Source organism: Dipodomys ordii, unplaced genomic scaffold, assembly GCF_000151885.1.
Source record: "Dipodomys ordii isolate 6190 unplaced genomic scaffold, Dord_2.0 Scaffold74, whole genome shotgun sequence".
Lineage (NCBI taxonomy): Eukaryota > Metazoa > Chordata > Mammalia > Rodentia > Heteromyidae > Dipodomys > Dipodomys ordii.
Genome location: NW_012267290.1, coordinates 1,187,135 through 1,212,585, shown reverse-complemented (window position 1 = coordinate 1,212,585; position 25,451 = coordinate 1,187,135). Strand labels below are relative to the sequence as shown.

General features: G+C 40.5%; 2 protein-coding genes across 10 annotated transcripts in view; one reads left to right on the top strand and one right to left on the bottom strand.

The window, feature by feature from the left end:
- Hmbox1 (homeobox containing 1) overlaps positions 1-4,454 on the bottom strand; it is an 89,499-nt gene extending 85,045 nt beyond the window's left edge. For 7 of the 8 annotated variants that reach the window (XM_013024271.1, XM_013024272.1, XM_013024275.1 and 4 more), the window contains exon 1: positions 4,175-4,256. The gene's annotated coding sequence lies outside the window, so the exon portion shown is untranslated. Of the gene's footprint in view, positions 1-4,174 lie in introns of all 8 variants that reach the window. The other variant, XM_013024274.1, reaches the window with a different exon arrangement.
- A 213-nt stretch (positions 4,455-4,667) lies between these two features.
- The window catches only part of Ints9 (integrator complex subunit 9), a 69,773-nt gene continuing 48,989 nt past the window's right edge, over positions 4,668-25,451 (top strand). Inside the window, exon 1 of one of the 2 annotated variants that reach the window (XM_013024268.1) lies at positions 4,668-4,970. In XM_013024268.1, the coding sequence (XP_012879722.1) occupies positions 4,962-4,970 (9 nt within the window). In that variant the 5' untranslated portion in view covers positions 4,668-4,961. The remainder of the gene's footprint in view (positions 4,971-25,451) is intronic. The other variant, XM_013024270.1, reaches the window with a different exon arrangement.

Genomic DNA, 25,451 nt, shown 5'->3' with positions numbered 1-25,451 from the left:
AGTTTCACATCACATAATCACTTGGAAAAATCTTTACTCTGCACATACAACAGATTCTAAGTCTAGTAAAAGCTAAAGAATAGCTACACCTAGGAATTTAAGTCATACATAATGATTACTTAATATTAATATTACTTTGAGAAAACTTTCAAATTGACAGTTCACATTTTCAGAGAACTATATTGTTATAATCTGTTAAAATAATGGTTTATGGAGAAAGTAAAAACTGCCAAAGTTTCTATCATGTGGAAAGAATGACTTGGATCCTGCAATGTGTGGCTCACATTGACTTTTATAGGCTATACATCTAATAGATGTGTAAAGAAACATAAAGATGCTTTCAGATGTATGAGTGCACATGTAGGCATACACATAAGACAATTTAGACAAGCTATGCTTTCCACTAATAATTTTTTATATAAAGTTCTAAACTGAAAAGAAAAAGAGAGCAGTTAACAGAAGAATCTAGCCAAAGAATGCAAAGTAGGAATATGAAAGCTAATAAAAAAGTAAAACAAGAAAATAAAACACAACACATTTTCACAGAACACTTTCATCTATAAATGTCCATTTTTTTAAGTTGGGTAATATACCAACTTTCATTTATGAAAAATAATATTCTAGGATAAATTTCTAATTCCTAAGAGGAATAAGTTTAAAGAACTGCATACAAAAAGTAATAGAATCAAGGGCTGCAATAAAATGAACAGAAAAAGCAAACAGGCTTTTACTGGAAACCTAGTAGCCATCCCATATATTAAAAGTCTGGATGGACTGAAGTAACAAATTAAGATGAAAATTCCCAATGGATTCAATATGTACTGAAAAAGATGCAATGGAATTCCAATCAACAGTTGATACAAAAACTGTCAGATGAAACAATGAGAGATTTGTTGCAATAGATCTTACAACTTACAAATACTAAACTATTGTATTACTAGTACTGAAACTAAAGATTTGGGCTAAAAGACTAAAATCTGCCAGTGAAAAAGAAGCCTCACTGAAGGCATTCCGCCTAACGCGAAGGTTCCTTTCCTTGATGAACATTTGTGACCAAAGAACATTCAGTGTACATGGTACCCCAAACTAGTAACAGCCTAGTTACAAAAACAGCCAGATTTCCAATTTCCCCTTAATACAGGCGTTTCTAAAAGCAATCATATTCAAAATAAATGTATCTTCACAGTTACAGGAGGAAATTTTAAGATGGACAGGCACCATTGACTGGTTTTCTAATTTTTTCACAAACCATAAGACTTCTACATGCTGAGAATGCTTTATGTTTTAACCTGCAGTAAAAGCTTTATATCACTTTAATGCCCTAGTGCTTAAAATGCAACAGAATCAGCCCAATGAAGGCAAAGAATATATTCGGCTTACATGTAATGAATGATTTTGACCCAACTATTAGTCAGAAAAACTTTAATGAATGTTTTTCCCTAAGTAACTTAGCAGTTCCAGAGGTGAAAAGAAAAAGACATTTTGAGGGATGATGGGGAGATGAAACCATTTTAGTTTTATATTTTGCAGGTAATTATTAAACATTTTAAAGTTCCAAGACTATCAGAATGTTTCACAAAAAAGTAACTCTCTATTATGTAGTTACATAAAGCTTTTATCCAGTTTTTGCAAAGTAGAATTTCAGATCATAATAAAGCTTAAAACAGGTAATTCCAGAAATCACGTCTCTAGCAAACCAACGACAGGTCTAGAGCATCATATTCTGTATTTTAAATTCAAGACTTAGAAAACACATGAGTACTTATTCTCTTCAGGTCTGTCTGTCTGTCTGACTGACTCTCTACCTCTCTACCTACTTACCTACCTACCTATTTTTCCTATCTCAGGCTTATATGAGAAGGAAAACCTATCATTATTAGAACTAGCTCAATCCTGCCATTATCAGAACTAGGTCAACCTGGTAAGGAAAAGCCTGTTATTGTCAGAACCAGCTTGACCAGAACGAGCTTGACTTTTATGCTTCAAGTAACTTTCTAGAAACAGTAACCCTTAGGGTAAACCAAAACTCAAAACCCAGAACTAAAACCTGAAACCCAAAGAACTATAGTCCTGATGGCCAGCGCTCAGACTTTGGGAGTAGGAAACTCCCCTGGGCGGCCTGTATAATAAACCTGAGTTCTCCAACTTCTTCCCAGAGTATTTTCCACAACAATACCTTATCTCTCTGAATGACCAACTGCAGAACTTCAAAGGTCATAAAATTACATAGTACATCTATGTAACTTTCAGTTTTTATGGAATCTAAAGGTCTCTCACTTCTAAGTGGCATATTCAAGAGTTGATAAGGTCTGTACAAAATAGGTAATCACATTAACTTACCCACAGTCAAAACAAAAATTATGTCAATTCCTTTAGTTATTCAATAGGCTATTACATACATACATACATACATACATACACACACACACACACACACACACACAAAACCTCCCACCTAAGGGTTATCAAAGTAAAAAAGGTAAGATCCTAAATTCCCCTGGTGTTAAAGACCATTTTTGTCATTAACTGTAATAGAAAATTTTTAAAAAGATCAAATTTCCCAGACTTGATTTTGCAGACACAATTCAAGGAGGTCTAGCAACTGACTTGTGCAATTATGGCAAGCGTACCAGCAATCACTACAAACCGGATGAGATCGTTACCTGTGGCCTAAGCTGCAAAAACAAATGCAGGTCCTTTTCCTATAGTGTTTCATTTTATGGTAAGATCACAAAAAGCATAACCGAAATATTAGTATAAAGTCGACTGAAAAGGTGCAGGAGATATTCTATCAGAACTGAAGAGAAGGAAGGAAGGGAAAGGGAAAGGAAGGAAGGAAGGGAGGGAGGGAAGGAAGAAAATAAGGAAGGAAGGAAGAAAATAAGGAAGGAAGGAAGGAAGGAAGGAAGGAAGGAAAGAAGGAAGGGAGTCTAAACCTACAAGATCTCAGAGGAATGAACTAGTCCTATCACTCTACCCCGTATGATGCATGGGTGCTTTTTTATAAAGCTCCAGACTAAATAAAAACAGCAATCACTTTGCATCCGTAACTTTACACAGAGTAGTATCTTGACTTCCAACTGCGCTTTCCCCCTCACTCACCCGGGCTTCCTCGCCGCTCCGTAGCGGCTTTCAGGCCAATGTGAGCAGAACTGGGTGGGGTAGAAGAAAAACACGAGCAGCGCCTTTTAGGGCACCGCCAGCCTCTTCCCCGCAAATCATTCCCAACAGTTTTCCCTACTACGAAAATAAGTCTCCTTCTACCAGCCACGACAGACCTTCTGACCCGGGAAGACGGAGCGGCCGCCGCAGTGGAGCACTCCCGACCTCCGAATTGTAAGTACTCCTCAATCTACAGAACGGGAGGATGACAAGATACCTCTACCTGTTTTGGGGGCGAAGGTGGGTGGAGGACTCTTTTCCAAGTAGCCCCGACAGTGTCACCAAAACACAGTTCCGGAATAAAATATTAAGAAACATTCATTCTCTCCCCCACCCAGAGACTCGGGGAGCAAAGCTCCTTCTCCAGCCCACACCGCCCTCGGTCCTCGGGTCTGGAGTTTGGGGTGGAGATCGGGCCGGGGGAGGGGGCGGAGAGCGCGGACCACGGGACGCGAGCGAGTTGCGGAGCCCCGCTCCCCCGCACCACGTCCCCGAGCCCAGACGTCCGGGACCGGGACCCCCGGGCACGCTGCTCAGCCCGGGCCCACCAACGCCGATGCGCACTCCCGAACTTGCCGTCGCCGGGCATTCCTGCCAGACGGGCACGGCAGGCGAGTGCGCGTCACGCGGCGGAACGCGCCAGTCCACCCCGCAAACAACCCACGCACCTCGGAACCCGCCCCGCAGTTTCCCCAACTCCGGGCAGGAGACCCCACCTCCACGATTCAAACCTTCCGCCCACCGTGCGAGAAGCCCGCAGACAGGAGTTGGGGAGCCGTCGACGCCTCTCCGAGACGGCCCCTCACCGACTGCCCCACCCCAAGCCGCGTCGCCGGTGCCCCGCTCGGGGCCCCCGCTGCCTCCCTCCCCTCCCGCCGGGCGCCCCGAGACCCCCTCCCGGGCGCCCACTCACTTTCTCCCCCCTACCGAGGCATATGTTCTTCCTCAAAGTGAAGGGAAAGAAGTGGGGACCGGACGTGAGGCAGACCTGCTTCCAACCCGCCCGACTCACCTCGGAACCGCGCTGAGTTCTCTCGCCCCGCACAGCCCCCTCCCCAGCGTCCCAGCGCGAAGGGCTGAGGCGGAAGGAGGGAAGCGGGAGGGGGAGGGGTGCCTTCCGTGCGGGGCGCCCGTCGGGAGGGGTTGGGGAGGGCTGGAGGCCCGCACAGGAAGAGGAGAAGGGGGAGGGGAGGCCCCACTCTCCCAGTCTCCCCCCTGAAAACCTCCCTTGTCTCAATCACATCAGACTGACTGTCTTTGTCTGGCTGACAACCGCCATATTGATATCAACAGCCCCGCTCCCACCTGCTGCAGTCGGGCGTCCCTGGGAGTTGTAGTTTCTGCCTCCCTGGAGTAAAAGCGCAGAGCCCCGTGTCTAAAGGCCCCAGAGAACTACAATTCCCGGCAGGTGCCGCGCCCACACGCCTTCCCCCAGAGAGAGGGGAAAGGGGAATACGTTGCTGTAGGGACTACAAATCCCAGAATACCATGGGTGAACGGCCCGTAAGGGGAACGAGATATCAGTTGGGGTGGAGAGAGGATGAATTGGCGGCGGGGATGAATTTAAGTTGACGGAAGGAGGTGTTTTGAGAGGAAAAGGGAGGAAAGGAAAGGCGACCACAGTTCCCAGAGTGCTCGGGAAGTACTACATTTCCCAAGATGCCCCTAAAGGGGGCGTTAGGAGGGAAAAAGACTGCAAATCCCGCGATGCACTCCGCGGCCGGCGACGGAGAACGAACCGGAAGGCGCTCCCTAGGTTTGGGGAGTTGGACGGCTGACACAACAACCGAAAGTCCAGTATGAAACTGGTGAGTTCCCGCTCCGGGGTCGGAGGGCAGAGGGGAAGCCGCGTCCTGTGGACTTCGTCTCCTGCACCTTGGGCGGAGAGTCGTCGCAAACGAAGGGTTGCAGCTGGGGAAGCGGAGAGCGAGGCGGGCTGAGGAAAGTGCTGGGGGCGGGGGCGTCCCGCCTCGCCCCCCTCCCCACGCCGCCGCCCGGCCGGGGTCGCGATCACGCGTTGGCGGCTCCGGGGGCGGAGGCGCGAGGTTGCCCGGCAGCTCTCTCCCCCGACGGGCTCGGGCTTCGGCGGGCTGCCTGGGTTTGGGCTGGCTCTCGGCGTCCACGTGAGCTCTCCCGAGGCTCCGGACCGCCTGCGGGCATCCCGGTCGCCTATGGAGGCGGAGTGGATCTGAGCCGCGGGTGGGAAATGCAGGAACCGAACGTCGTCGTCGTTCATCCTATTTCCTGTTAACGGAGAAAGCCCCGGCCCGGCCCGGCCCCGCCGTGATCTGGGAGACTGGGGGGGGGGGGCGAACCCCCCGCCGAGGGCTTGGGCCGGGCTGAGCGCGGGGCCGAGGCATTGGTGACTGGGGATGTGGGGCCCGCGGGAGACGGGACGCGGTGGAACCCGCCTCGGTTCCTGCCTCTGACGTGGCTTGCTGGAAAACTTTTCAGACTTGTGTGTTGAGCCTGTTACTCTGATTGTGCGCCTAGTGCCAACACGTTGTTTTGTCTCCTGACTTAGTAAAGGCATAATGAGGAGGGTAGAAAACGGGTGTGAAATACCGCGTCTCGACCTTCTTAAAATCCACGCTCTTGCAGCCCAAGTTATTGCCAATGTACTGTCTGTGATCGGTAAACAAAGAAACGACCTCAGAGAAGAACACAGGTTCAGTTGTTCAGTTTTTCTGTAAGTTTATTTGTGAGGGTAATGGAGAGCCAGCCAGGGTTTGCTTTACATTTCTTTGCGAAATCTGCCTAATTGTTTTAGAGGGCTGGAAACATGGAATAAAAATAATAAAAATTAATTTTGTCCTTTCAGAATCTAAAGATACTTCAGAGGAACGGGAAGGGTTCTATTGATACACTTTCAAACCATATATTGTATACTAAAACTCACTGGGTAGTTGAAAGGTGATCTGTAATATAGAATTCCTGCCAACATACCAGAGCTTGCATTGTTTGACTTCTGTACCTACTGAAGGTTTAAATAAGTTTCCTCCTGGCCTAGTAGCCTACAAATTTTAACATTATATGCTGTTTCAGGAATATGAGATTGTGTTTATATATCAAAGGGGCTGAAAATGTATTCCAGGGCTGATGGGCTTGACTAGCATGCACAAGGCCTGAGTTTGATCATATATATGTAGGTATATATATAAGTGTGTGTGTGTGTGTGTGTGTGTGTGTGTGTGTAGATCCTAGCCACTTAGAAGGTGGAGATGGGGAATGTCATAGTTTGAAGTCAGTCCTGGTATAAAAATTTACAAGACTGGGGCTGGGAAGTTGACTCAGTGGTAGAGCGCTTGCCTTGTATGCCTGAGGCCCTGGGTTCGATTCTTCAGCACCACATAAGCAAAAAAAGAAAAAAGCCGGAAGTGGCGCTGTGGCTCAAGTGGTAGAGCACTAGCCTTGAGCTGAAGAGCTGAGGGACAGCACTCAGGCCCAGAGGTAAGGCCCCACGACTGGACCAAAAAAAAAAAAAATTTACAAGACTGCATCTCAGCCAATGGCTGGGTACATTGGTACCTGCCTATTATCCCACCAGTCGGAGAAGTGCAGGGGCTGGATGCAATGTCACCTGTCCTCTCCAGCAACATAGGAAACGTAATTAGGAGAATCTCAGCCCAGGCTGCCTTGGGCGTAGTAAGAGACTCTTTTCTCAAATATAACCAAAACAAGAAGAGGTTGGAGACGTGGCTGAAGTGGTAGAATGCCAGCCTAGCACACATGAGGCCCTGAGTTCAATCCCCAATGATACCCCCATAAAACAAAAAGAAATACATGTTACTGAGCACAATCTTGTTTATGAGATTATGACTTTCCAAAGTACCTTTCCCACACACAACCTAGGACCACTTCTTGTTGGTTTTACTTCCTTAATGAAAGTTTCTCAAGTGGGTCTGTTTTTCTCCATTTTCCCTACTGCTGCCTTTACACTAGTTCTTTTCACTGGACACTTGGTATTCAATAAGACCTTCTAAATAGTTTCCCTGCCTTCTCAAATCCGTCTTCTGCTGGGTTTCTCAACAGTTCTTTTAAGTGGTAGAGTTCCATAAAACCTACCTTTCCACTAGGATAAAGTCTTGGAATTATTCTTTGGGCTTGAAGAATACTTGTCTACTTCCCCCTAGTCTTTGTTCCAGTTGTAGCACACATCTTCCAGTTCTTGAACTCAACCTGTTGTTCTCTTCTGTCTCTGGGATTTTCCAGGGTGTTCTATTGCCTGCTGTAACTCTCTCTTTCTTCTTTTTGGGGGGAGGGGTTGGCTAATGTCTTAGTGTCTTATATACTTAAGGTCTTTGTTTAAACAGCTTTTCAAAGTTACCTAGAGGTCGATGCTTCCACAGCCCACTTCCTGCTCATAAGACCTGTGATGATTGGCTTTGCATCTGCCCTCTCTAATATAGGATATGTATTCCTAGAGCCTGACAGATAGTGAGACCTTACCAAATAGTAGTGAATGCATAATTTCTGAAAGCCTGTCAAGGTTTGTGAATACTGTTGAGGATAGATTTCTGGATAGAGTTAACAAGATAAGAAGTGAGAACCTGTGGAGTAAAGATATAATAGTTGCTACTTTTTTTTTTTTTTTTTGCTTTTTGGCCAGTCCTAGGGTTTGAACTTGGAACCTTGGCTCTGTTCCTGAACTCTTCTGCTCAAGGCTAGCACTTTACCACTTGAGTCACAGCACCAATTCCAGTTTTCTAGTGGTTAATTGGAGATAAGAGTTTTACCGGCGTTCCTGACCAGGCTGGCTTTGAATCATAATCCTCAGATCTCAACCTCCTGAGTAGCTAGGATTGCAGGCATGAACTACCAATGCCTGGCAAGGCTATTTTTATTATCCAAATATAGCTTCCATGAATACCTTTACAGTTCTCTTTTAAGTTTTTGTACATTACTTTCTTGGTGGCTTTTCACACACACACACACACATCAATGTCCTTATATTTGGATAGCTCCTTCTTAGGTACCAACTCAAAGGATTTTAATAGCTTCCTATTATTTATAATACTGTGCAATATTCTGGCAGGTTTATTTAGCTGAGGAAATGTATTGATATTTTCAGTTATGCAGAATCCTTATTTTGTTTCTTGGGACAGGGTCTCACTCTGTAGCCCATGCTGGCTTCACACTCATGCCCTCCTGCTTCTGTAGAGTGTGCTGGGATGGTTACAGGCATGTGCCACCACGCCCACTTCATAATCATTTTAAGAAGAAAACTGGAAGTGTGTCTTCTAAAAATCACCATGTTTTAGAACATGTTCACTTATTAGTATAGATTGAGCCTAATTGGGTATACCCTAGTGGCCAATTCAGCTAATGATGAAAACTAGAATTCACTCGAGTCCTTATCAAAAGCCAATGGAATAAAAAATACTAAGTATTCTGACAGGAAGTGAGTTTGAAACATCCTGGCAAGGAAGCTAGTCATTCAAATAGATAAAGATTAAAGTGAATAAGCGTATATGAAATTCAAGAGCTCCACATGTATACTGTCCAGATGGTTAGAGATGGAGAACATCTTCTAGCCTGTTCAGTCAACCAAGATTTGTTATGCAACCACTGTATCCTCTGGCATTCAAAGTTTCAACACGTCCCATCTTAACTATTACATTTGACCCCAAAGATCTATGACAGGGAATTATTTATAATTTTGCTGAGGCACAAATTTGAATGTGACTTTCAAATTAATGATAATCCTTTGTAAATGAGCCTGATTGCCTTTGCGGAGTTGCTGCTCTCTGGTCTGGAAGAAAAGTCATTTAAGTCTGCATTATACTTAACTGAATTTGATGAAGGAAATTTTATGCTGTATGTATTTACAAATGTTAAAACTGAAAAACTCGCTGAAATAAATTCTTCAATGGTGTGTATTCCTTTGTCCAAAATGCTGTTTCATTTCTACTGGCTCACACTTATAACTTATCATTACCCCCGGGAAAACAGATGGAACAAAGAAATGAATTCATGGCCTGCTCCCAGTGGAGGACAAGTAGAACACCAAGTGCAGCTGTAGATTATACAGAAGATCTTGTTTGAAAAGGATAAATCCTGTCCCAAGGTCATTTAACAGATCATCAGAAAAGGGTGCAGTTAAATTCTCACACCTCTCACAGATTCTTTTTCTGCAATTTACAGAGTTGTAGAATTTTTTTGGCTTCCGAGAACTTGGATCAAAAACAGAAAATTGCTTGCTATAAATTACAAGCATTCAAAATTTTACCGGTGCTGGATGCACCTATTACAGTATGATTGTTAAAATGCCAACCTGATTTTACTCTTTTCTGTTTCTCCTTGGTGGTTGATTAGGGTGCCCTCATGTGTCTTTTCGATGTAATGTCATTTCAAGCCTTGGAAAGGTCATATTTTATTGCAACTTCAGTATCGTAGCTTCTTCCTTTCGTAATTTCCTCAAACTCTGAAAAGCTAAGCCATGTTATATACCTCGTTCAGTAGTACTCTTTGATTAAAAAATGGGTATTTACATTTCAGAGTTTTAAACTGGTACTCTGAGGGTTTATACTTACCAGAGCAAAAAATATACTGACAGATTTTTTTTTTTTCAGTAATATAGATGAATTGAGAAAAAGTATCTGGCTTATGTCTGGTTATTCAGCAAAGCCAAAGTGCTTCCTAATGTAAGCCTGACATCTCTTGGCATATTTGTTTTGTACTCAAATCCCTCTGCCATTTGCTCTAATGTGTGTTTGACAAGGAGTTTACAAGAGCTGAGGGTATAGCATGGATGTTGAAAATGGACATTATTCCAAATGGAAAATTCACTCTTGCTTGCATAAACCAGCCCTCAGATATCTTTCATCATTCATTTATTCATTCAACAAATCTTCCTGAGCACCTCCTCTTTGGCTAGGCTTTGCTAGTGAACAAAACAGATTTATTTCCTCTCCGTGTAGCACACAAAGCTTAGTGGGACTCAAGCAAAATTAAAATGGATATCATGATATAAAGATACTATTGTACACTGGCTCAAGTTATTTTTGTAATAAAATGGTAGAAAATGGATTTAGTTGTATCCAGTAATATATCATCCTACAGTTGTAATAGAAAAGGCCCAAATGTCCACTAGTTTTCCATTTTTCAGTGGTATATGAGAATACATTTTCTGCTTTTGCCAACAAGACTGTTTACTCTATTTGTCTTACTAATGTAACTTTCTTCTGTCTGCTATGCTCACAGCCTCTCCATCTACCAAGGGCTTCTGCCTTATTTAGTAAAATGTAATGATTATGGATGTGTGAAGATATACCAGGAAGAGAAGCACATTTCATCCGTTAAAAATGTGATGCCATACAAATCTTTAAAAGGAAAATGCTGATGACTAGACATAGAAATTAAGGTGGTAGAATTATGAGTTCAGGCAGATTGGAGAGGGACATGTGGGGGTCAATAAGAAGACACTCCCCCTTCCCCAGGAAAGGACTAGCTTGTGAGATGAAGCTAGGAGTTGACATGTCAGGAGTTACTAACAGAAGAGCAGATGCTGGAATTGGCAGACATTGTGAGAACAAGCAAGAATAAGGAAAGAAAGCACAGGAATGGGAGGACTAGGGAAAGCTGAAGAAGAGTCAGTTTTCCATCACCTTTACAAAAATTAAATTAATTTTTTTTATAAAAGAGTCAACTTTGAAGGCCCCAACGTGTTGAATGGCAACACTGAGAAAAACAAGAGGTTTACGTTGTACCTGGTTGACCCTGTATCTGAGGGAGATGCCTTAAGGATCTAAAGTTACTTAAATTTATGGAAACATTAGCTCTCACCAGTGGCTCATGCTTGTAATCCTTGCTACTCAGGAGGCTGCATCCTGGAGAATCCAGGTTCAAAACTAGCCTGGGCAGAAAAGTCTGTGAGAGGGGCTAGAAGGTGGCTCAGTGGTAGAGTGCTTGCCTTGCATGCCTGAGGCCCTGGGTTCAATTCCTCAGCACCACATAAGCAAAAAGAAAAAAGCCAGAGTGGCGCTATGGCTCAAGTGGTACAGCACTAGCCTTGAGCTGAGGAGCTGAGGGACAGTGCCCAGGCCCAGAGTTCAGGCCCCACGTCTGGACCCAAAAAAAATAAAAATAAAAAAATAAAGAAAAGTCTGTGATACTCTATCTCCAAAATAACCAGCAACAAAGATGGGCTGGAGGTATGGTTCAAGTAGTATAATGCCAGTCAAGTAATTGCAAAAACACTGGGTTCAAACACTGGTGCCAGTCACTTCCCCAAAAAAGATGAATAATCAGATGGTCAAGAAGCAATTTCTTCTCTCATATGTCAATGCTGGACCTAAAAAGATAAACATACAAAATCACACATAAGGGGCTGGGAAGGTGGCTCAGTGATAGAGCGCTTGCCTTGCAAGCCTGGGGCCCTGGGTTTGATTCCTCAGCACCACATAAGCAAAAAGAAAAAAAGCCGGAAGTGGCGCTGTGGCTCAAGTTGTAGAGCGCTAGCCTTGAGCTGAAGAGCTGAGCGACAGTGTCCAAGCCCAGAGTTCAGGCCCCATGACCAGACCAAAAAAAAAAAAAAAACACTCATAAGATCATACATACTCTCCCCCATGATATAACCCCTGCTCTCACTGTATTTGATGTTGGTATAATTTGTGGAGGGGAAGTGAAAAAACAAAGTGTTTAGGGATACAGGTAGACCTATTGCAACAACGAGATGTACAAGTCGTTATGTTGAAAAATGAACTTCACAACTTTGGCAGGGCAGGGGGTAGGGGGTGCGATGGGAAGGGATAGGAAGGGGAAACAAAGGAGGAGGCAACAATGCTTGATAAGAAATGTACTCATTATCTTGTCCATGTAATTGTAACTCCTCTGTACAGTATTTTCACAATAAAAAATTAATAAAAAAAGATCATACTACATGAATCCACACCACTTATTTATGTGGATATGTGTATAATGTTTGTATTTTGGGGATGTTTGAGGAATTTAGGGGTGGGTGGGGAAGGGAATATTAGAAGGTGAACAATTCCCAAATACATGGCATCTCTTAATGAAGGTAGCAAAGTGAAACTCAGTGAAAGCCACTGGTATTAGGAATTAGGAATGAGGAAAGGTATTAGGAATGTGCAAAGTGAGAGTAAAGGGCAGGGTCAATCTGATTAAAATACTGAACGTGAGCAGGAGTCTATAATCCTAGCTACTCGGGAGGCTGAGATATGAGGATCACACTTCAAAGCCATCGTGGGCAAGAAAGTTTGTGAGGCTCTTATCTCCAGTAAACCACCAGAAAACTGGAAGTGGCGATGTGACTCTAGTGGTAGAGCACTGGTCTTGAGCTGAAGAGCTGAGGGACAGTGCCCAGGCACAGAATTTGAGCCCCACAACCAACCCCCTCCCCAAAAAAATACAGTATAGCAATAGTTCATATCAATACCAGGCTATGGTGGCTCACACCTGTAATCCTAGCTACTCAGAAGGCTAAGGATAATGGCTTGAAACCATCTGGGGAAGGAAAGTCCCTGAGATTTGTATCTCCAATTAAGCACCAAAAAAAGCTGGAAATGGAGCTGTGGCTCAAATGTAGAGTACTAGCCTTGAGCAAAAAACTCAGGGACAGCACCCATAGGACTGGCTCAAAGCAAAATAGAATGCATAGTTGTCAACAGTCATTGCAGTCTAATTAAACTTTTTATTCATAGAAAAAGTTCCTTTGTGCCTATTAGTAGTCATTCCCCAACCAATAATCTCAATAAACTTTTTCTCTGTAGATTTTTCCCTTCCTGATCTTTTCATATAAATTTAATTTCTGATTTCTTTATGTTATCACTTGTTCTTGTATGATTGCACTGGCTACGGCCTCTAGTACACTATTGAGTAGAAGTTGTACAAGTAGACATGCTTGATGTGTTCCTGACCCCAAGGGAATGACATTAAGTTTTTCACTAATATTATGTGACATGTATGTTTTTATAGATGCTCTTTCCAGTTTGAGAACATTCCCTTCTATAGTTTGTTGAATGCTTGTATCATGAATCCATCTTGCATTTTGTCAAGTGCTTTTCCTTTATCTGCCATGGTGATTGATTATATGGTTTCTATCAAGATAATCTCATGTTTTGCCCTTACACTAACAGTAGATTCCCTTAATTGAATTTTGAAGGTTAAACCAAGCTTGGGATAAATATTGCCTGATCATGGTATATAATTCTTTTGTTTATGTTGCTAAATGTCCTATTAGTTCCTTGAACAGTCTTACATACATATTCATGAGGGATATTAATCTGTAGTTTTTGTGTGTGATAATTTTATCCGGGTTTAGTATTAGGATAATCATCGTGGAATGAGATGGAAAATCTTCCCTCTTCCTCTGTATTCTACAGACTGCGAAGAATTAGATTTGTTTTTGTTGTGTTTTGCAGAACTGTGCCAGGGCTTTGCACTTGCAATCACTGTACCTTTTTAGCTTCCCACCCTCCAGTTCCCCAGAAAGATGTGAGGTTAGATCTCATTATTTGGTTTTGTTGTGTGTACATGTATGTGTTCATGTGTTTGTATAAGACCCAGACTGGCTTTGAACTTGTGATCCGTGACCTTGTGATCCTCTAGCCTCTACCTCCCAAGGGCCAGTGGTGAACACAACACCTGCCTATGTTACTTTCTCTTTAAACCTCTAGAAGAACACAACCTCCTGAGTTCAAATCCTAGTATTGCCAAGAAAAAAAAGTTGATAGGATAATTTATTATTGATGTCATCTACCTTGGATTTTTTATGGGAATATTGTTTTCCTTTAGGATAATTTATCATTGATGTCATCTACCTTGGATTTTTTATGGGAATATTGTTTTCCTTTTTTGTTAGATATGTTAATTATACAAAAGGTGCTCATTGTGATACCTCCACATGTGCATGATAATACATTTTGATCAAACTTCCTCTATTACTCTTTCTTATTTCCCGTCCTGAAGGAAGATTTTTTATTGACATAGGCACTTTCTTCATCTACTGTAAGTCTTAATTTGTGCAAGACTTTTTAAATTGCCATAGAATATACACAATATAACTTTTAACCATTTAGCCTTTTTTAAGCAAATAGTTTAGTGCCATTAAATACATTGACATTGTTGGGTACCACCATCATCCATCTCTAGGATATTTCTTTTTCTTTCTAGAGTGTACCCATTAAATAACTACCCATTCTCCACTGTGCCTCAACCTCTGGCAGTCACTGTTCTGCTTTCTCTCTGCTGGACAAGTTTGACTAATCTCGGTACCCTGTGTAGGTGGAACCATACAGCATTGGCCCTTTCACATGGCTTATTCACTTTCCATAATTCTCTCATAATTGATACATGTTGTCACGTGGGAGAATTTCCTTCCTTTTTAAGGTTGGATACTACACAGGAGTTCTGACTTCCACGCATTCTTGCCAATAGTGGATTGTTTTCTGTTTTGTTGTTATTTTTGTTGTTTTAGTAGTAAGTGTTCTAATGGATACGAGTAGTCTCTTGTGGTTTTGATTTGCATTTCCTTAATGATTATTGGTGTTGAGCACTATTTGCATTTTTTATTTAGGTAATACATGTACTTTGTTTTACTTTTTACTATTTATTTATTTACTTATTTATTGCCAGTCCTGGGGCTTAAACACAGGGCCTGAGCACTGTCCCTGAGCTTCTTTTGCTCAAGGTTAGTGCTCTACTGCTTGAGCCACAGCGTCACTGCCATCTTTTTCTGTAAATGTGGTACTGAGGAATTAAACCCAGGGCTTCATGCATGCTGTGCAAAGCACCCTACTACTAAGCCCCATTCCCTACTAAGCCCCATTCCCGGTCCTGTTTTATTTTTTTTTTAAAGCAAACTGAACGTGTTTAAAAAAAAAAAAAAGGAGCAATGAAAACACTTGACTCTTACTCTTTATCCTCCCCAGAAACAATGCCAGTGATGAGTTTCTTATGTGTCCTTCAAAGATCTTCTGTGGGTTTATGTGTGGATAACTAATAGTTCTTTTAACTTTTTGCATAGTTGGATATTGTACATATTTGATTTGAGATACTTTTTTTCTTTTTTAATCTAAAAATGTACGGACAATTTCATATCAATTTCTAAAACTGCCTCATTTTATAAAACTATGCCCACTTCTCTATCAGGGTGTACTTTTAACATGATGCCAGGTCTTTTCGTTCTCAGGATGATTTAAATAATTTAATAACCTAAATAATAATAATATTTTCAATACTTCTTTTAAGTGTTTTTAAACATTATTAACAGACACTTTGTATTTTCATGTACTGAAGGGAAAGATTAGAATTGTGATCATTATTAGTCTGGAAGATACAGTTCTGCTGCCCTTCCTAATTATTTTGGAAATCATTCATTATTACTTAAAGTTTAAGGTGTGTTTTTTGTTGATGATGTAAAACACAATTTATGAAGCTAGTGTCACTATATATATATATATATATATATATATATATATATGAGAAACGCATTCCTACCATTGCTAAAAAAGAAAAAGTTATATAATATTATTGTGTTTAGATATACCCTAATGAATCTGACCAAGCATTAAGTTGCATCAGATCTTTTACAATTGCAAATCATGTTTCACAATCTGCTTCGTTGAGATTTTTCTTGGGAAATACATCTGGAGTATATGTCTAGTAGTGAAATAGGCGGTTCAAAGGGTGTGTGCATTTTTAAATTAATGTTATCACCAGAACGTCTTGTAGTGATGGGCAGAGTACAGCTGCCAGGAGTTGTCTTCCGGCTTACCACTGCAGTGTTACCATCAACTTTATATTTTTCTCACTGAAAGGTGAAAAAATGGATGTTATTACAGTTTTCATTTGATTTTTCTCTCATTATGTGTGAAATACAGAACATCTTTTTATGTATTTATAAAAGCATTTCTATTTCCATTTCCTTCTGAGTTCTCTTCTGTTCCTCATGATTTGTTAATAGCTCAAGAATAAATTATTTTACTTTAGATAGCTTTGGGGGAATACTTTAGAATATAAAACTTTGTTCATTTCTCTTCAGAAACTTCCAGATTGTTCCTAAACATTTTTTTTTCATATAGGCTGTAGATTTGAGGATTTCATATAAACTTAGAATCATTAGTTCCCACCAAAATATTTTTTATAATTAGGTTAAATTTACAAAATTTAAGGAGATAGTTGTCTAGTTTTTTTTTTTAATATCATTGTGTTTTTAAAAAAAGAACGTCTTTTCTTTTACTTCATTTTTGGGGGGGAGGGGAGTCTGGTTGTGGGGCCCGAACTCTGGGCCTGGGCACTGTCCCTCAGCTCTTCAGCTTAAGGCTAGCACTCTACCACTTGAGCCACAGCGCCACTTGCGGCTTTTTTCTTTTTTCTTATGTGATGCTGAGGAGTTGAACCCACGGCCTCATGCATGCAAGGCAAGCGCTCTACCACTGAGCCACCTTCCCAGCCCCAGGTGAGATTCTTTTACATAGCCCACAACAAGTTATTGTCTAAGAGGAAGATCTATTTGTGTTTTATTGTTTATCCTAGGCAGTTAATTATAACTTGTAAGCCACTTCCAGACTGTTGAGGAAACAATGGTTTTTATAACTTAGTCTTAGGTGGTACATAGCAGACTCATAGAAATAATGGACTCTGTGACCTTAAAAGAAATTGCAAAGTTTCCTTGGAAAACAGAAGAGCCAGAAATAGTTTCTCTGTATTTTAGAGACAGGCCTGATAAAGCCAAGAAATGTAAATGAATTAGTCTGTTAAAATAAACTTAATTACCACAGATACAAACATGAAAAATAAAAAAATCCATAGGAACAAAAGGAGCTCAGAGCTCTAGGTGGTGCCTATTTTTTTAACAAATTATTTGTTCAAATTACATAGACTCAATAGGAAGAAGTTGTTGATAAATAACTCCGATAGTTATAACTAACAGATAAGAGAGGCAACACAAAATTCCATTGTTTGATTATACAGCTCAATACATGTCACTGCATGCCTGTTTCATACTAAACATCCTCACTACTGTGGGAATGCTAAAGATGAATAAAACACAGACACTACCTATGAGCAAGTCACTGCTTCTCAGTCCATATGCCAGATGTAGAGTAGTATGTTTATAAGCTAGTATGTGATTGACTGTATCTCCTTTTAGTGACAGACTATGCTAAAAGCCATAGTGACTCATGTAAGATTAAGGGAACTTATATGGATGAATTCGAACAGGAGAATCACTGTTTCTTCAAGAAAGGAAATCTGTGCTGGACTTAAAAAGTACTTTATGGGCCAGGGATGTAGCTCAGTGGTATGCATTTGCCTAGTATGCATCAGAACCTGAGTACAACCCTCTGAGAACCCTCCCTATCCCTGGAAAAATTAATTTGACTAATAATTATATCTGAAGAGTAGGGTTCTGTCTTACTCTGGGAAGAAAGAACAGATCAACTAAAAAGGATTTTAAAAGCAAAATTTTCTATTTCCCTAGTGATCTGCAAGTATATTTTATTCTATTTTTGCTTAGTAGTGCTTTGTAGCAGTGTAGTGCTTTGTAGCAGTGTATACAAAAAGAGATACATTTTTGCTCAATAACCTTCTCTAAATTCATTCATAATGTCAAAAGTTTCATTATATGTGTGATAATAACTTCTGAAAGATGTGTGGATTGAAACTTGCTAACTATAAGTATATTGGGAGAGAAAGCTAGAATGTTACATTTGAATGCACAGTTGCTTGACTTAGTGTTTGAAGGTATCAGAGTAAGGACCAGCGAACTGCCATTTAAATTACCATCTTTATTTTGGGCTCCTTATGAGTACTTCTGTACTCATAAAGGTGACAGGCAAAGGCAATGTGGTTTCTTTTCCCAAAAATATCCACCTGACTGTTTTTCCAAGGGACAAACTTAAAGAAAACAGTTCTTTAACTTCAGCTTTTATAGAGCTTTTCTTAAAAATAATTACAGGATTAATGAATGAGGCTATAATTGAGAAATATAAAGAAAATAAAAGTTGCCCTGTAGTCCACAGTTTAAGTGTTTAACATAGAATGTGTTAGGGTGGGTATAGCACCAAAAACCTGTGTGAGTCACCCAAAAGCAGAAAAAAACATAACCATTTAAGCATAGGTTCCACTCTGAACGACAGCTGAATGCAGTGGTGAATAAAACATGATTGCTGTTTGGGTCTACCTACCGTTAATGAAGTATGGAGATAAGTAGCCCGGGGCTCATGTGGCAGGTCTCGGCTTTCCTGCTAGCTTGTTACTCCATCGTCTGCACCATATGGCTTTGTCTTCGCGTCATAGAGTAACTTTACCAGCTCAGGCATTACCAGCCAGGGCCATCACACCCCTATTCTAGCCAGTGGGAAGAAGGAAGAGACAAAGGTGTGTCTACTCCATTTGGTATGTTCTCAGAAATGTAAACTCCACTTTTCATTTGTCTCTTCTTGGCCAAAATTTACTTACATGGCTACATCTGGTAGCAAATGAGACAAGCAAAAACAAGCTGTTCCAGTTGGCCTTGACCATATCCTTAGCTTAGGTAATAATCATATAAAAAGATAAATATAGCTAATAGGAGACAGTTTTTTTTTTCATTTGGAATATCTTTTTTAAAAATTCTTTGCCTAGGGGCTGGGAAGGTGGCTCAGTGGTAGAGCACTTGCCTTGCAATGCATGAGACCCTGGGTTCGATTCCTCAGCACCACATAAGCAAAAAGAAAAAAAAGCCGGAAGTGGCACTGTGGCTCAAGTGGTAGAGCGCTAGCCTTGAGCTGAAATGCTGAGGGACAACGCCCAGGCCCAGAGTTCAGGCCCCACAACCGGACCCAAAAATAAATAAATAAATAAATAATAAAAATTCTTTGCCTAAAGTTAAGCAGGCACCAGTGGCTCATGCCTATAATCGTAACTACTCAGGAGGCTGAGATCTGAGGATCACAGTTCAGTCCATCCCAGCCCAGCCCAGGCAGGAAAGTCTGTGAGACTCATCTCCAATTAACCACCAGAAAACCAGAAGTGGTGCTGTGGCTCAAGTGGTAGAGCACTAGCCTTGAGCTGAAGCACTCAGGGACAATACCCAGGCCTAGAGTTCAAGCCCCACGACCAACTAACTAACTAAATAAATAAAATTCTTTGTTTACGGACTGAACATTTTGTCCCAATATAGACTTACTTTGAGTTTTTATGTCTACTAGAATTCTGTCCTACTACGTCTTTCCTTATGTAGTTTTTACTCTTTAGGATTTATGAATTACATATTTTGTGGAGTTTGCCCAATTATTTTGATGGAATCAATGTCTTTTTGTTAGAGCTCATTTTCTAAAGCAATGAATGATGTCAGCTTTTTTTCTTGGCTTTATAATTTTCTCATGTAGCCTTAACGTAATCCATTTTTTCCTTTTTTTTTTTTCTGTCAGAGCCTGGCTTTCATGGTCCCGCACTAGCAGTGGGCAGTCAGCTTAGCGCCCTGGACACTGTGGGTGCCGAATCCCACGCGAAGCTGGGGGTGACTTTCAGCCAATACAGTCCTCCTCCTCTGACCCCGTGAGGAAGTCTGTGCTGCCATGCCAGAGCGCAGCCTTCCTGGGCACACACAACCTCGAGCTTAAGTAATTTTTGCCATATAAAAATGATTAGTATAAATGACCAGATGTGTTAGTATTTTCTTCCAAAATCGTGACATTAGGATTATACTTTCGTGTTTTTTCTGCTCAAAGATTATGTCAGATATTTTCTCTGGTTTTGGAATTATTCTGACCAAGGCAGACTGAAGATCAAAATGTAGCAAGTCCCACCTTGTGGCCCTTCTCCTTTGGAATCAGCACTCGCTGCTGCTCATTCACCAGATGCCTACCAGTCATAGAGGGAAATGAAGGCACTTTCCTTCATTGACCCCTGACTTATTACTGCTGTGACTAATAAAATGTTTTTCTGTTGAAAAGTCTTTCCTAGACTCTAAGACATTGTCATTCATCTTGATTATTATCCCCTCATAAATGCATGTGAAGAACCCAGCATCAATTAAGTACTCCGAGTTAGTTTGTAGAAACTTTTTTCTTAATAGTAGCTGCAGGTCCGTTTCCATGATATCAGTAGTACTAGTTTCCCATCCATCTAGGAGCGTATTTGTGCGAAAGCTGAAATTAGACTTACTCTTCTCCTTGCTGATCCACATTACATTAGGCATTGGCTTCCTAGTAGAGCACTTTTGTTCACACAGGAAGTCTACTGAATCTGGGTGCTGATTGCTCATGCCTGTAAACTTCTCTACTTGGGAGTCTTCCTCTAATGAAGCCAAGTCTCCTGTTTTCACCACCTCCCCATAATCCAATTTTGAATCTGGATTACCCATGAATGAAGGTAGAGAGACCTCAGGATCCAGTCATTCCCACAAAGCCTTACCTCTAAACACTGTTGTATTGGAAGTTGAGCCTTAAAATATGACTATCCAGACCATAACACGTAGAATACATTCCTGCTCCTTGTTGATTCTGGTCCTCCAGTTCCACCACTTTATTTCCTCCTCCACTCCGCTGCCTGCTCCCCTTCCTTCTTCTTCTCATTCTTCTCAGTTTTTGAGACAGCATATCCCAGGCTTTCTTCATACTCCTGAGCCTCCTGCCTCAGGTGTTGGGATTACAAGTATGCACTACTATGCCTGCCTAACAATTTTTCTTCTCTCTTGCATTTGGTCGTTATTGCACATCTTCAGCAATTTGTATAACTTTTTGTTTTTAAATGTTTGCTAGTAGAAGACTCTGTATTTTAAGCATTCATTAGTCCAAAAATGATCAGTGACCCTTTCTCCCAGAATAACCACGATGACCAGTTTGGTATATGTACTTACAGTCTTACAAAAGCCTATAAGTGAAGGCATAAATATGGGTTTGGTTTTACATAAACAAGAGTCATGTGCATATCTCTGGGAACTATAATTATTTTTTCATATTTGTTAAGTACTCATGCCAAACAGTCAACAATGTGGGCTTCTAAGCCAACCTCTACATGTCTTCCTTCCCTCACCCTTGTTTACTGTCTACATTTCCACCCTTTCTAAGCTTCTGGTAGGGAGGAAGGGAACTGCTTTATATGATCTCCCTCCTTCCATCCCTCTCTTCTCCCCCAAACCTCCCTCTCCTTCATGACTTATTTTTATGGAGATCCAAGACACAGGACAGGTTAAGCATGCAGAACACCCTTGAGTGTCATTTGCTTAGCTATGAGTGATAGCTAGTCACTCTGCAGCCAGAAAGAGGCTTTCCTGTGTTCACCACGCATGCTGCAGTTTCTGCAGAAATAAAAAAATATCTCTCTTACTTTCCCCAGTATGTCAGTTTTACAGTGAGTATGATTGACACATTTAATGACTTCTGCAAGATAAAATCAAGATACAAAGTGAAAGATTAAAACAAAATTGAAATATATTTATAGAAGTATTTGAATGTGGACAGCCTGGCTACTACTTTTTTTTGACAAAAGTAGTAATAGTTCCAAATAGGGGAAGTGTGGCCCAGTAGAAGCCAAAGATTGAGGGTGGTATGGTAGAAGGCAGAGGTTCTCAGGAGAGAATCTTGTCCCACCAGAAATTCAGTACTGTCTGTTAGGGAACAGAGTGTCCCTTAATAAGCCATCTTCACTGTTGACAGCTTACATATTGTACATGTTTTGGGCAGAGAAAATCTGGAAGAATTGTTTCTTATTTTTGTTTTTAAGTTCCCTGTTTTTAAAAGAAGCATTTGGACTAGGTGACCTGATTCCTTCTAGCGTGTTCATTATTTACATTCTTATATTTTCAGAAAGTCAGATATAAAAGACCACAGTGGTGCAGGCATGCCTCGAGGATGGGTTATAATCTAGTTGAACCAGGTGCCAGTGGCTCATGTCTGTAATTATAACTACTCAGGAGGCTGAGATCTGAGGATTGTGGTTCAAAGCCAGCCCGGGCAGAAAAGTCTGTGAGACTCTTATCTCCAATAAACCACTAGAAAACCAGATATGTTGCTGTGGCTCAAGTGGTAGAGCGTTCACCTTGAGCAAAAGAAGCTCAGGGACAGCGCCCAGGCCGAGTTCAACCCCAGGCCTGGCAAAAAATAATAATCTAGTAGATTCTCATTTCTCAGTTGAGAAATCTGAGACATAAAGAACTTAGACTTTTATTCAGACGACTGCCACATTAGGCACAATTCTTTTGCTATATATAATTTAATATATATCAGTAACATTTTTTTACATTACCACTTTAGAGACAGGTCAGGTGAACTAGTGGATGCTGTGGCACACAGCCCAATAATAAAACTTACCCTGATTTCTGTAAGCCAAAAATAATTTCCCACTTTGGAAGGTAGTTTGGTAGCTTCTTATAAAAGTTAAAGATATTTATCATATATCTCCAACAACCCCCTTTTTTAAAGTACCCAAGGGAAACAGAATTGTACTGCCCTTCAAAACGTGTGTATAAATATTTATAGCAGCTTTACTCATAATAAGAAATTAGAAACAACCCAAGTGTACATCCCTTTGTGAGTGCAGTAACAAATTCCATACAGTGAAATAAAGGAATGAAGTACTGATTGACTCAACAAGGATGAATCTAAAATATTACTCTGGCAATGTATTGCCAGCATTTCCTGTTAGTCTTTTTAATTTTTACCCTGTTAATAAGGATATAATGTCTTGCTGTGGTTTTAATATCTATCTCTAGGGGTTATTGCTGATGATCAATTCCAATATGTTATCTCCTGTTTGTGCCTATTCCAATATTTTGCTTGTCTTTATTGTATTGTTTGTGCTCTTACTGAGTTTAAGATTTCTTTATTTTCTTTATCACATGTGTGTCTGATAAATATTCCAAACTATTGGTAACGTTTTACTTTCTTAAGAAACTGAAGCCTGGTGCCTATGGCTTATACCTTGTAATCCTAGCTACTTGGGAAACAGAATGAAAAGATGGCAGTTCAAGGCCAGCCCTGGCAGAAAAGTTCTTAAAACCCCTTCTCTATTTATAGCTGGGCACAGTGGCACATGCCTGACATCCCAAGCTATACGTGAGGCTGATAGTAGGTCTTTCACGTTCCAGGCCAGCGCTGGCAGAAAAGTCCACAAGACTGTGCATATAACTACTGAAAAGGAATGGGGACTGCCTCAAATCATAGATCATCGGCCTAGCAAGCACAGGGACTGAGTTCAACGCCCAGGACTGAAAGAAAAAGAAAAGTATCATTTGGAACAATTCCAGCTCCCTCTGTCCATACTAGGAAAGAACACAGGGTTTCATGTATGCCAGACAAGTGTTCTACCACTAGAGCTACGTTCCTACCCCTTAAGAGTATATTTTGAAGGCAATATCTTATGATTAAAGCTAATTTATTCAACATTTGGCGGGCGGGGGTTGAATTGAGAAATCTTTGCCTGACTTCCTACACAGGTATTTCCCGTGTTTCTCTAGACCATCTTTGTTCATTACGGTATCAACCACCCACATGTGGTTATTAAGCACTTAAACTCTTTGACTAAGCAAAAAAAGAACAAACAGATTTTAATTTCATTTAACTTTAATTCATTATAGGCTGGAACTGGCGGCTGAGGCTGTTGTTCAGTGGTATAGCATGTGCTTAAGGCCCTGCTGGCTTCAATCCTCAGCACAAAAACAAAAAGCTGATGCCTTCTCAACTAGTAAGAAAAGCTTAAGTATGTTGCAAAGAGCTTAGGTGTGAGGATCTGCTTTTTCAACTAAATTTTAGGGAATCTTAATAGCTCAAGTTATTTTAGATGAAAATTATCATGTGAATTGAAATGCTGTTAAGTGTAAGATTCACGTCAGATTTTGAAGACTTAAACAAAAGGGAATGTTAAGTGTCCTGTTAATATTTTATATTGATTATATGTTGAAATGATAATAATGTAGATATATTGAGTTAAATAGAGTATTAAAATTAATTTCACCTGTTCCCTTTTACTTTTTTCATGCCATTAGAAAATTTTAAATTATGTACATGTATTTTTATTGAATAGTGCTTTTCCAGAGTTTTTATTGTTTTGGCACTTCCATTTAGTTCTATGATCCATTTTGAGTTAAAAGTCCCCTTTAACCTCAGTATTTTACTTCTCTTCATGGAAGCTAAAAGTCTGATGACTGTAATAAGCAAGACTGACAAAAGCTTAAGTTAAAAAATAATTTTGTCAGCTCTAACATGTACATTAATATGTATCAAGATTTATCACAAAAATATAGCTCAGTTGTATCTAGATTGAAATGTAATAAAAGGGGTTCGGCTACAAAAATAATTTTTTCAAGTACTCGGCTAGTGTACACATTGCTCAGGGGGTAGATTGCTTGTGAAAGCATGAGAAAGCCCTGGGTTCCATCTCCAGCACCACAAGGGGAGGGAGGCGTGCTTCTCAAAGATGTGGAAATGATCGTCAGTAGTCTTAATTGACTGGTTGAATGCCTACTTCCCTGTCTCTTCTCAGCACCATTCCATGCCAGTATTCCAACAGTATAGCAGGGCTACAAAATGAAAAGTTACAACTATGGCTAGAAATCCCTATAGCCACTTTCATTGATAGGATTCTTGGATTATTTCCTAACCATCATCTCCAAATTACATATCATAGATTTTTTTATTATTCCTAATATGCTAACAATAATTTGAGGAAGCACTTAAGACGTGTGGTTTAAGTACAAGTTGAGTTGTTATTAACTGTGTGATCTTTGATCTTTACTATGGAGATAGTATCAGTAGTCCAGCTTTTGGGAAAAAACAATTGAAGAGTTCGAAATATTTGCCAAGCACTAGTAAAGGTAATTCACAAATTAAAATCTCAGTTCCTGTTCCATTCTGAGCTAGGATATGCTTTTATTTTTGGAACTCCTTTTTTAGTGTCAATATTGATAGGAATTTTGTGAATATGTAAATTTATAAATTTAGTTACATTAATAAAGCATTCTTGATAATTAGGTAATTATCAGTATTATTAGTATTTTTTAAATAGAATCATAGTGAACCTTGGTGGAGATGGGTTCTACCTGTCTTTGTAAGATGAAAGAAAGCATCACAGTGTTTATTAAAAGTGATAGCACAGGGATTGAGGAGAAAGATCAGTCATAGAGCATATTAATCACGTGTTTAATACCCAGCGTGTACTTGAACTCGTATGTGAACATACTCATATATAATCTGTATCATTCAAACTAAAAATCATAGAGTTTTCTTCATTCCTTTCCTGTTCATTCCTTTCCATGTCTTGTTGGTTTCATCCTTATGAGATACCATTCTCACTTCACTTCATCTCTGTGGCCACATCAGTAGTTCTAATTTTTTTTTTTTTTT